Here is a 10,167-nt window from a genome sequence, read left to right on the forward strand (position 1 = left end):
TCGAAAAAAAGTAAAATATATTTTTAAGTGAAAATGGTATTTGAAAATTAGAGTTGTGTTTGGACATGAATATAATTTTGGGTTGTTTTTGAATTTTTGTGAGTGATCTGAAATGAAAAAAATTTAAAATAGCTTTTTGGAGTTTTTCAAATTTTCAAAAAATTTCAAAATTCATCTTCAAGTGAAAATCGAAAATTTCCTGGCCAAATACTGATTTTAAAAAAAGGAAAAAAAATCGAAAAAATGAATCTTTTTTTATGGCCAAACGGGCTCTTACGATTGACGTTAAAAGGGACGAGGAAAATAAGGAAATAGAATTGACAAAAAATTATGTTTTTAAGTCGGGAAAGAAAAAGACTGATGAGTTAGTGATTTTCTTTATATTGTTTTTCTTATTTTATTATTTTTTCTTTCTCCAAACAAGAAAGTGTTCCTGAAAAAATTTCTTCACATAAATTTGAGTGATTTTCACGGCATATAAAGTTCGACATTAAATATTTTGGGGGTTTATATAAAGATCATTATAATCTTCATGATCAATTCCCAAAAGTATGTGGAAAAGGATAAAATTGGATAGAGATTAACTTGAAATATATATTCCAAAATCTATTATATAATTATCTTATTTATTTTATCTATCCGGTTTTATTTTGTCAGATTAATCAATTCCATGAATTTCACTTTTAATCATGGAGATTCTTCTCTTTCAGAAAGTGAATTTCTTGGAGAAAACAAAAGAAGGCAACATCAATAAAACTTTCACAAAGAGAATGTTATTCACTGCATTACTAGAACCCGAAATAGAAAAAAAAAGGCTGAAATTTTACAACATAATTCAGTCATGCATAAATATTTGTGCAATTAATGTATTATCTATTCATATGAGAGGTTGAATAACCAATCAAGAATTAATGAGAACACTTTATCGGCGGATGACTTTTGAGCTTCCTAGACAAATCAATTGTTATTTTTTTCATTTGGGAAGAGAATTCTAAAAGAGGGGGGGGGGAAATATCTTGCAAGCAAGGAATGGGAGAATAAAAAGCAAACATAAAAGAGGGGGAGGGGGGAAGCAAATACCTTTCTTGATTTATGAGACGTGTCACATTATCAATGTAATAACCAGTTTCATATTATATATATATATATATATATATATATATATGGATATAGGTATATGTTTTCGTAAATTCACTTATGAATTTTATGACCGGATAAATTCACTAGTAATAAGATACGTTAATAGCGTACGTTCACTTTCTTGCAACGGTAAGATGAAGTATGACTTGGACAAAATCCAAGATAGCAATAATACAACTCGGAATGGATCCTCTCCGGAATCAAAGCCACAAGACTATAGGAGAGATTGAGTTTTTATAAAAGCAAGGATAGATGCGTGTGATTCGATAAAAAGCATAAAGTCTCGATCTATATGTTCTTGCAAGTTGTAACTTTGTTCCTTGATTCATGTTAAAACTAGATATATCTCTACCCTTCCACAAAAATAGGAGCTTTATCTACATATTATAGAGTATCACAACATGTCGCGTGAGAATTTTGCACTAAAAATCAATTAAAATCTTATACTCCTTTCATCCGAGGTTTTCTTGTGATGTTTGTTATATATCAAGAGTTAAGTTGACTAATTCTTTCAATTGAATCAACTAGATAAATAAATATTTTAACTCAGAATACAAATATTAGAAACATGAACGTACTAAACTATAATTGTTCTAACTAAAAAGCGATAATTTATGAGAAGTTATAAAAGAGCAAGTTTTACTCGGAACTCAATGTAAAAAAGCAAAGCTATTGATCTCATTAAAGTTAGAATGAAATCATAGACGACGGTTTTTAAAAGTTAGGTGATTTTTTCATATTAAGTTGTATTGTGTAAAATTACTCAAATAAATATAAATAGAAATATTTAAACAAAGTTATTTGATATACATATATTGACATATACGTAATAAAATAGCTCAAATACATTCAAGGTGACTTAGAAAAAATCATTCTCGCAAAAGAAAGTGCCCAAAAATTTTGAAATAAATACACATAGTAATCATTTGAAGAAAAATGTAGAATCTTTTATATTTGTGATAATATCTTCAGTGTGGACGTGGCAGAATCTGCTGTACTATCCATTACAACGATGATGGACGCGAATCCACCATATCTCTTCCCACTTCTCCTTCGCTTTCATCTCCATTACTTGACACGTCAGCATATATATCCAAAATTCAAGCTTCCGATTGGGTCCCACACAAGGCTTATTATTCCATTACAGGAATCATCGTCCCTTTTCCGGGTCCCACTCCACGTACCATCCCTTGATCAAATTACTCAAATACCCCCACCATTACTTAAAATAACGGAAATGCTCTCCACCGTCTTGTTTATAAATTCCATGCCCCTCTCTTCATTACTCTCTCGTGTCATATCTTCTAACTCTTAATTCCACACACTTCTAGAGAGAAACAGAGAGATTGTGTAATTGTCTTACTCTTGTGTGGCCTATTTTTGATTTTTTGGAAAATGTTGGGTGTATTTAGCAGTTCCATTGTTTCGCCGCCCGACGAGCTTGTGGCCGCCGGAAGCCGGACTCCGTCGCCTAAGATCAAGGCGGAAGCTCTGGTGAAACGGTTTGTTCAAAACAATTTGTCGGCGGTTTCTATGCAGATCGGCGATCATGTCCAATTCGCGTACACTCACTGCAACGAGTCCGCTGTACTCCCCAGGTATAACAACTAAAGAACTTAATAGAAATGTTGTGACTGATTTTATAAAGTTAATTTTAGCTGAGTGTTTAAGTGTAATTTCCAAATTGAAAAGTTTAAATGACGATGCTAAATAGGAATTGGTCAGCTTTGATAACGTGATCTGAAACGTAGATGAGTTTGTGGATATGTTGATCAACGGTTTGGATTACACGATTTGATGGTTGTGACATCATGAATTAGGATTATGATGCATGATGCATGGTTTGCCTTATTTGAGTAGTGATTTATGTGCACTGATTTTCTACACCAAATTTAACTGATTATAGACGTTTCTCACTCTATTATTGAGGTAACTATATCAGACTTGATAAAAGGAGATATGTTGTTGAAGGTTAAATTTAGCTAATAGGGTAAAATATTTATAAATTGTTATCAGCGCATAGGATAAATACATCTACTGTGTTGTTCTAATTTTTTTTTTTTGTTGTTGTACATGTATATTGCATTTACTAAGTTTCGTTTTGATGATCACTTCGAACTTTTGCGTTGCTTATTCCTTTTAGTTTCATTGGTAAAATCATATGCTGCTATTAGTTAAATAGATTCTTATTAGTATCTGTAAATTATTTTTTAAAAACTTATTTATTCAACCTTTCCACGTGTTGCCATTTCCATCTTCATTAATTTGTAGGGCATGTTGATATCCGATTATTTTTGCTAATTTAGATTAAGTCTCGTATAATCTGTTTGAGTGATGTTAGACTAAAAATTTAAAGCTAATATTTCAATAAACTGATTATTTTTAATAAATATCGAATATCTTTCTGATAATCCAAATTAAACAATTTTTTTAGTACAAGAAACTGTCGCCAATTTTAAGTCAAACCAGAGGCCGGGGAACTTCTTGGTTTCTTTTAGATAGAAATTAAAAAAGATGATGAAACAGCTTAGAAGAAGCAAAACAGTCGGCTAATTACAATCATGTGATCTGACGGTCTATGTTAGCATTTATTAGTTTCATCGTCAACCTTTCTTTTTCTTTTTCTTTTTCTTTTTCTTTTTCTTTTCATCATCAACCTTTCTCTGGACGCAAATAATTCAATATACTCATTTACAATTTAAACAAAAACAAAAGGGGCTCTCTAAAGTGTTGAAGTCCCACATCAGTTGTGTGAGGAAAAAGTGATCTTCTAGATAATTTTGGACAATTTTCATTTTTTGAGCTATTTGTTTTTCGTTGAGTTAGGTTAAGAGATGCTTTTTTATCGTAAAGATTTATTTTCAACTTTCTTTTTTGCACGATAACATGTCCTGGAATTTCAATGTATTAAGATGGTGATAATGGTAAGTATCATCATTATTATTATTATTATTATTATTATTATTATTATCCTAAACCTTGTAGGTGGTTCTCGAAATTTCTTGGGAAGCCCATATAGCTTTTAGATCCATAAACAGAGATAGGTACGTAACACTAAGTGTCACCAATTAATGTCGACAAAGTCGATGGAAGAATAAGCTTGCCAATGTTTGGCTACTATTGTATTCTAGGAATCCAAATCATAATTTACATGGAGATCGAGGACCGTTAGCTTAGCTGAAACCAAGAACCTTAATAAAAAATATTGTAGCGCTTATAAGATGGACTGTTTAGGGCTTGCCACAGGGGCAAAGATACTTATCGTTTGTTTTAAATGTACGTGAATTTATTTTTTTTTAGTCCGTGTAAAAAAGAATGACTTTTTTCCTTATTTGGAAATAATTTACCTTTATGTAATTATTTATAGTCATACAAAATATATGTATTTTATTTTACACTACAAATTTAAAAGTTCTCTCTTTTCTTAAATTTCGTGTCCAATCAAATGAATTCACGTAAATTGAAACGGAGGGAAACGGAGGGAGTGAGTGTGAGTAGCTTTCCGCAAACTGTACAAATTCACTGTTTGTAAGTGGCTAGGGAGAAGATTGTCACGTGAATTGTTACCAGGCATAAATCAACAAATTTTATCTTATCATTATTTCTGGATATAATTAACAAAGGGGAGATCTGACATATGTGACATGACCTTTGCCCGAACAAGTATGAGATATACATCTTTCCATTCATTTTTTGGTGCACTTTCTTTTATAATTTTACCCTTGATAATCATGACATTTCAGAAATTTGAAAAATAATTTGAGAAATGCATAGTTAATAATAAGGATAAAATAAGAAAAAATTATATTTTTCTTGATTTGTTAAAATAGATAAGTAAAAATAAAAATAGATTTTTAATATAGTAGATAAGTAAAAGTATACAGACAACTGAATTAACAGTATGTTTGGCAAAACTTTTAAAATCATCTTATTTTGAGAAACGCTTTTACTTTTCAAAAAAGTATTTTTGATGATAAGCAGTTAGTATTTGACTAATTAATTTGAAAATCACTGTTGATCAGTAATTAGTGTTTGGTCAAGATTTTAAAAACTGCTTATAAGTATATTTTTTTCAAAAGTGCTTCTTTGAAAAGTATTTTTAGAAAGAAATTATTTTTTTCTACTTCTCATAAATTATTTATGTTTCTCCTCAAATGCACTTTTTCCTTTTAGAAGTTTGGCCAAACACTTCAATTTAAAAAAAAAAAACATTTTTGACCAAAAAATATATTTTTGACCAAAAACAAAAACTTTTTATTAATGGCGGAGGGCTTGCTGACCCCGGCGGGAGGGGGGATTGGCCAATAGGAAAATCTATTGGAAAAGAGTAGTGAATCGAAATTATAGCCATGTTTCCCTTTGTCTTTTGTTACTTTTTCCTGATTAGATCAGTATTCTGCCTATATAAGGAATTGGGTTGTTGGCGATAAGTTAGTAAATTGACTAATAGGAAAAGTTGCAAGATTTTTGAAGAAGCAACTTTAGAACACTTTTATTGGTGGAATCATCTCCACAATTGCCTTTGAAAATTGAGGGAGGGATCTGGGTAGTTGGAGAATGGAGACTTTAAAATGTTTTTACTACAATTAATACTTTAAGCAAGCTTCCTAGTTGTCAACTGAAAGGGAAGGCAAGTGCCTTGTACCAAGATTTAATGTTTTACTCAAGGGTTATTCCTGCCCCTTGAAAAAAGCATATCAACTAAACGAGAATTTTGTATGCACAGTCGTTTTAGTTACTTCTTGATAAGGATCGTATTTGAGTTACAATTGTAAAATTGTTTTGCTATGGATAAGATTCTGTACCGTAAATGTTATATCAAGCATCTATCTTGGCCTTTCACTACAATTTTGAGCTCTTTAAAAGTTGTTCCAATTGAGATGTAAATGTATAGACTTATAGGATTAACTTAATGGGAAAATGGCAGGTCATTTGCTGTTAAGGATGACATATTTTGCTTGTTTGAGGGATCACTTGACAACTTAGGGAGTTTGAGGCAACAATATGGCCTTGCCAAGTCTGCAAATGAGGTGATGCTGGTGATTGAAGCATACAAGGCACTTCGTGACAGGGCACCTTACCCTCCAAATCATGTTGTTGGTCACCTCGAAGGCAATTTTACTTTCATTGTCTTTGACAAGTCCACTTCCACCTTATTTGTAGCTACTGTAAGTAACTTTTACCTACCCAAATTCCCTTTTGTTGTAGTAGGTGTGGTTTAATTTTGATACGTACCTATGATATTTTTGGTTTTTTTGTAAACAGGATCAAGTTGGTAAGGTACCCCTCTACTGGGGAATCACTGCTGATGGGTATGTGGCCTTTGCCAATGATGCTGATTTGCTCAAAGGTGCTTGTGGCAAGTCACTTGCTTCTTTTCCTCAAGGTACGTTTGACAGATTATTCTTCTCCTCTAGGTGAGCACTCTCCCCTTCCCATCAAGAAGGTTGTGAGTTCGAGTAACCCCAAGAGCAAGGTGGGGAGTTCTTGGAGGGAGGGAGTCGAGGGTCTATCGGAAACAGCCTCTCTACCCCAGGTAGGGGTAAGGTTTGCGTACACACTACCCTCTCCAAACCCCACTAGTGTGATTATCCTGGATTGTTGTTGTTGTTGTAGGTGATCTGATTTATCTAGTGGGATAACTATCAAAGTAATTCTGCTTTTTAGACTTACCATGACCGAATTAACATGTTTGTAAATAAATAATTGAGAAACTGACATTCACATAGGCAAAAAATCAATCCAACCAGAACACGAAACATATCCTTTGCCCTTTATACTTTTCTTAAATTCGACATCTTTTGTTTGCATTTTCAGGGTGTTTCTACTCTACAGCAGTTGGAGAGCTGAGAAGCTACGAGAACCCCAAAAATAAGATCACAGCCGTTCCTGCTACTGAGGAAGAAATCTGGGGTGCTAAGTATATGGTAAGTGATATTTTAGTAGCTTGGCTACATATTACTCTAATCATTCTGAGATACTGGTCCAAGTAACATCATCTGTGGTGGTCCCTTGGTCTTATGCTGATTATAGTATTAAAGACACCATCCTATATGGGCTTTGGAGCTCTGAAAATCCAGTCTCCCTAATTCCACGTAATCTGATACTTATTTCTACATGATCAACAAGTTAGCATCATGGCAACATTGACATCACTACAATCCATGGTGGATATTTCATTTTTGGCCTTAAATTTAGTGTTTATCAAGAAAATATACTACTATTATAAACTAGTGAATTATTTCAGAGCATGCTAGGGACAACCACATTTGATATTGAAAGGACTTGTTCATCAACGATCATCACTGATCCAAAGCAAACGTCAGTGTCATAATGACTAACTTTGATACAGCAAGTTCACTTTCTCTCACTCATGCACCAATATATTTGGAATGGAAGTGCGCTTAGTTGTCAAATATACACAAACCATTAAGAAGTGGACCCTTATGTGACAACTTGACAGAAACTTTTACTATATCTTGCTAACAATATCGGAGCAAGTAGATTCAGATTACGACCTATTAACATTGGCATTTTTTACTGCCCCCCCCCCCCGGCCTGTACCATCTATCTATCCATGAATGTACCTGTTCAAATCAATAACCTTATCAATACTTTATGTGATGACCACAAAGACTTTAAGCACAATAAGGCCATAAAAGGACAACCAGACCTCTATTCATGATTGATGAAACTATGAAAGCCCACTTGCCTCTTTCTACACTATATACTCTAGTATGTAGTGGCTCTATATATGAATACAATTCAACTTGGTGGTAGCAGATGGTGTATTTCGTTCCTTTATGTCGATTTGAACTATGTATATAATATATCAAATATCTTTTAACAAAATACATTATATTTGTATGTATATACATTAATTCGCATAGAATGCTACAAGGTAATAAGGGATGCAGTAGTATTTCGTATTTCCATTTAAAATCACGGGTATGTTGATCTCTTTCGCTGTTGCTGAAAAGGATCCTGTTGATATTTCAGGTGGAAGGTTCAGCGGCTGTTCTTGCAGCCACAAAATAGAAGATTTGGTTTTCTTCTAAGAGCTCTGCTGGAAAAAAGAAAGCCGTGAGTGGCAGAGAATACAGGGCAGGGCATTGGTGGGAGCCATGTAAATAAGTGAATGAGTGTTTTCTATTCCTAAGTTCTACTTTTGTGCTGCTTTTGGATAGGGTTAGGTTGAAAGTATGATGTTTGGTTTCTTTTAGGTATTTTAACTACTTCAATCAATGTACACCTTTCTTGACTTCAATAATAATGTTGGTAATAGGTAGGAAGTGCTCAGCAAAGAACCTGCCTAAGTCTTGTGCAATTTCTTCTTTTTTTCTCATAAATGGATTCGACTACTTCAAGATACTTTTTTCTTCGCTCTTTGGACAGCCTTAGTCACTTGAAGTTCAGCCATTTGCTTTGCCATGTGTTGTCTTCCTTCAGTTGCTCAATCACTAACCATGGATAAAGAAAAATTGTTTCAACGTCAAGAAAAACAAATCTAGAGCAAATATATAATTATAAATTCAGAAAGTATAGTTGATTAATTATGTACCCGGCTCATAAGTAGAAAGTTTCTCAGGCTCTTTACTAATCGGGGCAAACACTCCGGTTTCTACCTTCTTCTTGAAGACCTTGCTCTGTCATCCTTGATTGCAAAAATTTCGAAAATATCTGTAACGATTAGTCTAATGTAAAAACTAATTTTTGGTATGGAAATATTTTTAAAAATATTTTTCTTTGTTAAGTAGTACCTTATTTAAACTTCATCACCAACTTAAATTACCCATCTCACTTACACTTGTCAGAAAATAAAAAAGAGCTAACAACAAAAATATACCCAGTATAATCTCACAAGTGAGATCTGAAAAGGGTAGTGTGTACGCAGATCTTATCCCTATCTGGCTAATGGCTTAAAAGTCTCCTAAACTATCATGTTTTTGCATCGTTTCATACTTAAATTATACCTTTTTCATGTTATGCCCATCAACTATAACTTTCAAGGATCGGGAAATGTGAAAACACTAATTTGGGAGGGATTTAAAAAAAAAAGGGTTAAACCCCCCCTCCCCTTCCTCCCTCTCCATCCCGGCTCCCCAAAAATATTTCAGCTCAATATTTGCTGGTGCGTTTGTTGACTCTCCTAATACGCTCAGAAAAGTGCAAGTAGCACTACGTATGTCATTTAATTATTTTTCTTAAGATTTTATTTAAATTATTAGTTGGTTTAATTTTAACCTAAATTCTAATTAAATAGGTAAAACTAAATTAGGAAGGAAATTAAATAAAAAAAAAGCTAAGAAAAATAAAAATGAAAGGAAATCTCATTGATTTTCCATTTCGTTGAGAACCCTTCATGGGCTCTAGAAAAATTTAAGCAAGCAAATCCATAAAGATGTGGGTTTTCAAAAATCTTAAAAAAAATCGAGAAACAGTTGTTCAAGAATCAAGAAGGTGTCATAATAAAATAAAGGTTTTTATGGAAGAGACAAAAAAAGAAAAAAAAAAGAAAGAGAAAAGAAAATCGGATGAAATCCCAAAGCTACACTCAAGATATGTTCTAGAATCTATATATTATTAAAAGGAGAGGAAAAAACTATCTTCTTAAGTCAAGTGTCAGCCTATAAAAAAATCAAACGGCATAAATAGTTAATAATTAGTTATTTAGTTAATAATTAGTTATTAGTTATTTTTTTGAATTTAAATATCTATAAAATAATAAAATAAAATATTTTATAATAAAAAATGAAAATTAAAAAAAACATTGTCCATTCTAATTGGAGAGTAGTTTCAAGTTGGAGTTTTTAAATTATTCATTAAATTTCAGATAATATTCTGCAGAACAATTGGATAAAATTTAAAATTAAAAAAATATTTCAAGAGTAATAAAAAGAAATATATATATATATATATATATATTCTCTTATATTACAAGAAGAAAGCGAGCAGATAAAAATATTAAACAAAGTAATACACTAATAAAAATTTCTATTAATAATGTAAAAATACTAAACATTGGAT

General features: G+C 32.3%; 1 protein-coding gene across 1 annotated transcript; it reads left to right on the forward strand.

Annotated features, from left to right (window-relative positions):
* Nucleotides 1-2,399: 2,399 nt before the first annotated feature.
* LOC104115828 (stem-specific protein TSJT1) lies at nt 2,400-8,511 on the forward strand. Its single transcript, XM_009626553.4, has 5 exons — nt 2,400-2,738; nt 6,068-6,308; nt 6,406-6,526; nt 6,958-7,067; nt 8,140-8,511. The coding sequence occupies exons 1-5, from the start codon at nt 2,536-2,538 to the stop codon at nt 8,176-8,178; spliced, it is 714 nt and encodes a 237-aa protein (XP_009624848.1). The 5' UTR covers nt 2,400-2,535; the 3' UTR covers nt 8,179-8,511.
* The last annotated feature ends 1,656 nt before the right edge of the window (nt 8,512-10,167 follow it).

Source organism: Nicotiana tomentosiformis, chromosome 9 (genome assembly GCF_000390325.3).
Source record: "Nicotiana tomentosiformis chromosome 9, ASM39032v3, whole genome shotgun sequence".
Taxonomy (NCBI): domain Eukaryota; kingdom Viridiplantae; phylum Streptophyta; class Magnoliopsida; order Solanales; family Solanaceae; genus Nicotiana; species Nicotiana tomentosiformis.

Excerpts from the sequence above, each read along its gene's own strand:
- LOC104115828 (XM_009626553.4), top strand. The coding sequence starts at position 2,536 with ATGTTGGGTGTATTTAGCAGTTCCATTGTTTCGCCGCCCGACGAGCTT. Across the intron at positions 2,739-6,067 it reads GAGTCCGCTGTACTCCCCAG|GTCATTTGCTGTTAAGGATG; the intron begins GTATAACAACTA and ends GGAAAATGGCAG. Across the intron at positions 6,527-6,957 it reads ACTTGCTTCTTTTCCTCAAG|GGTGTTTCTACTCTACAGCA; the intron begins GTACGTTTGACA and ends TTGCATTTTCAG.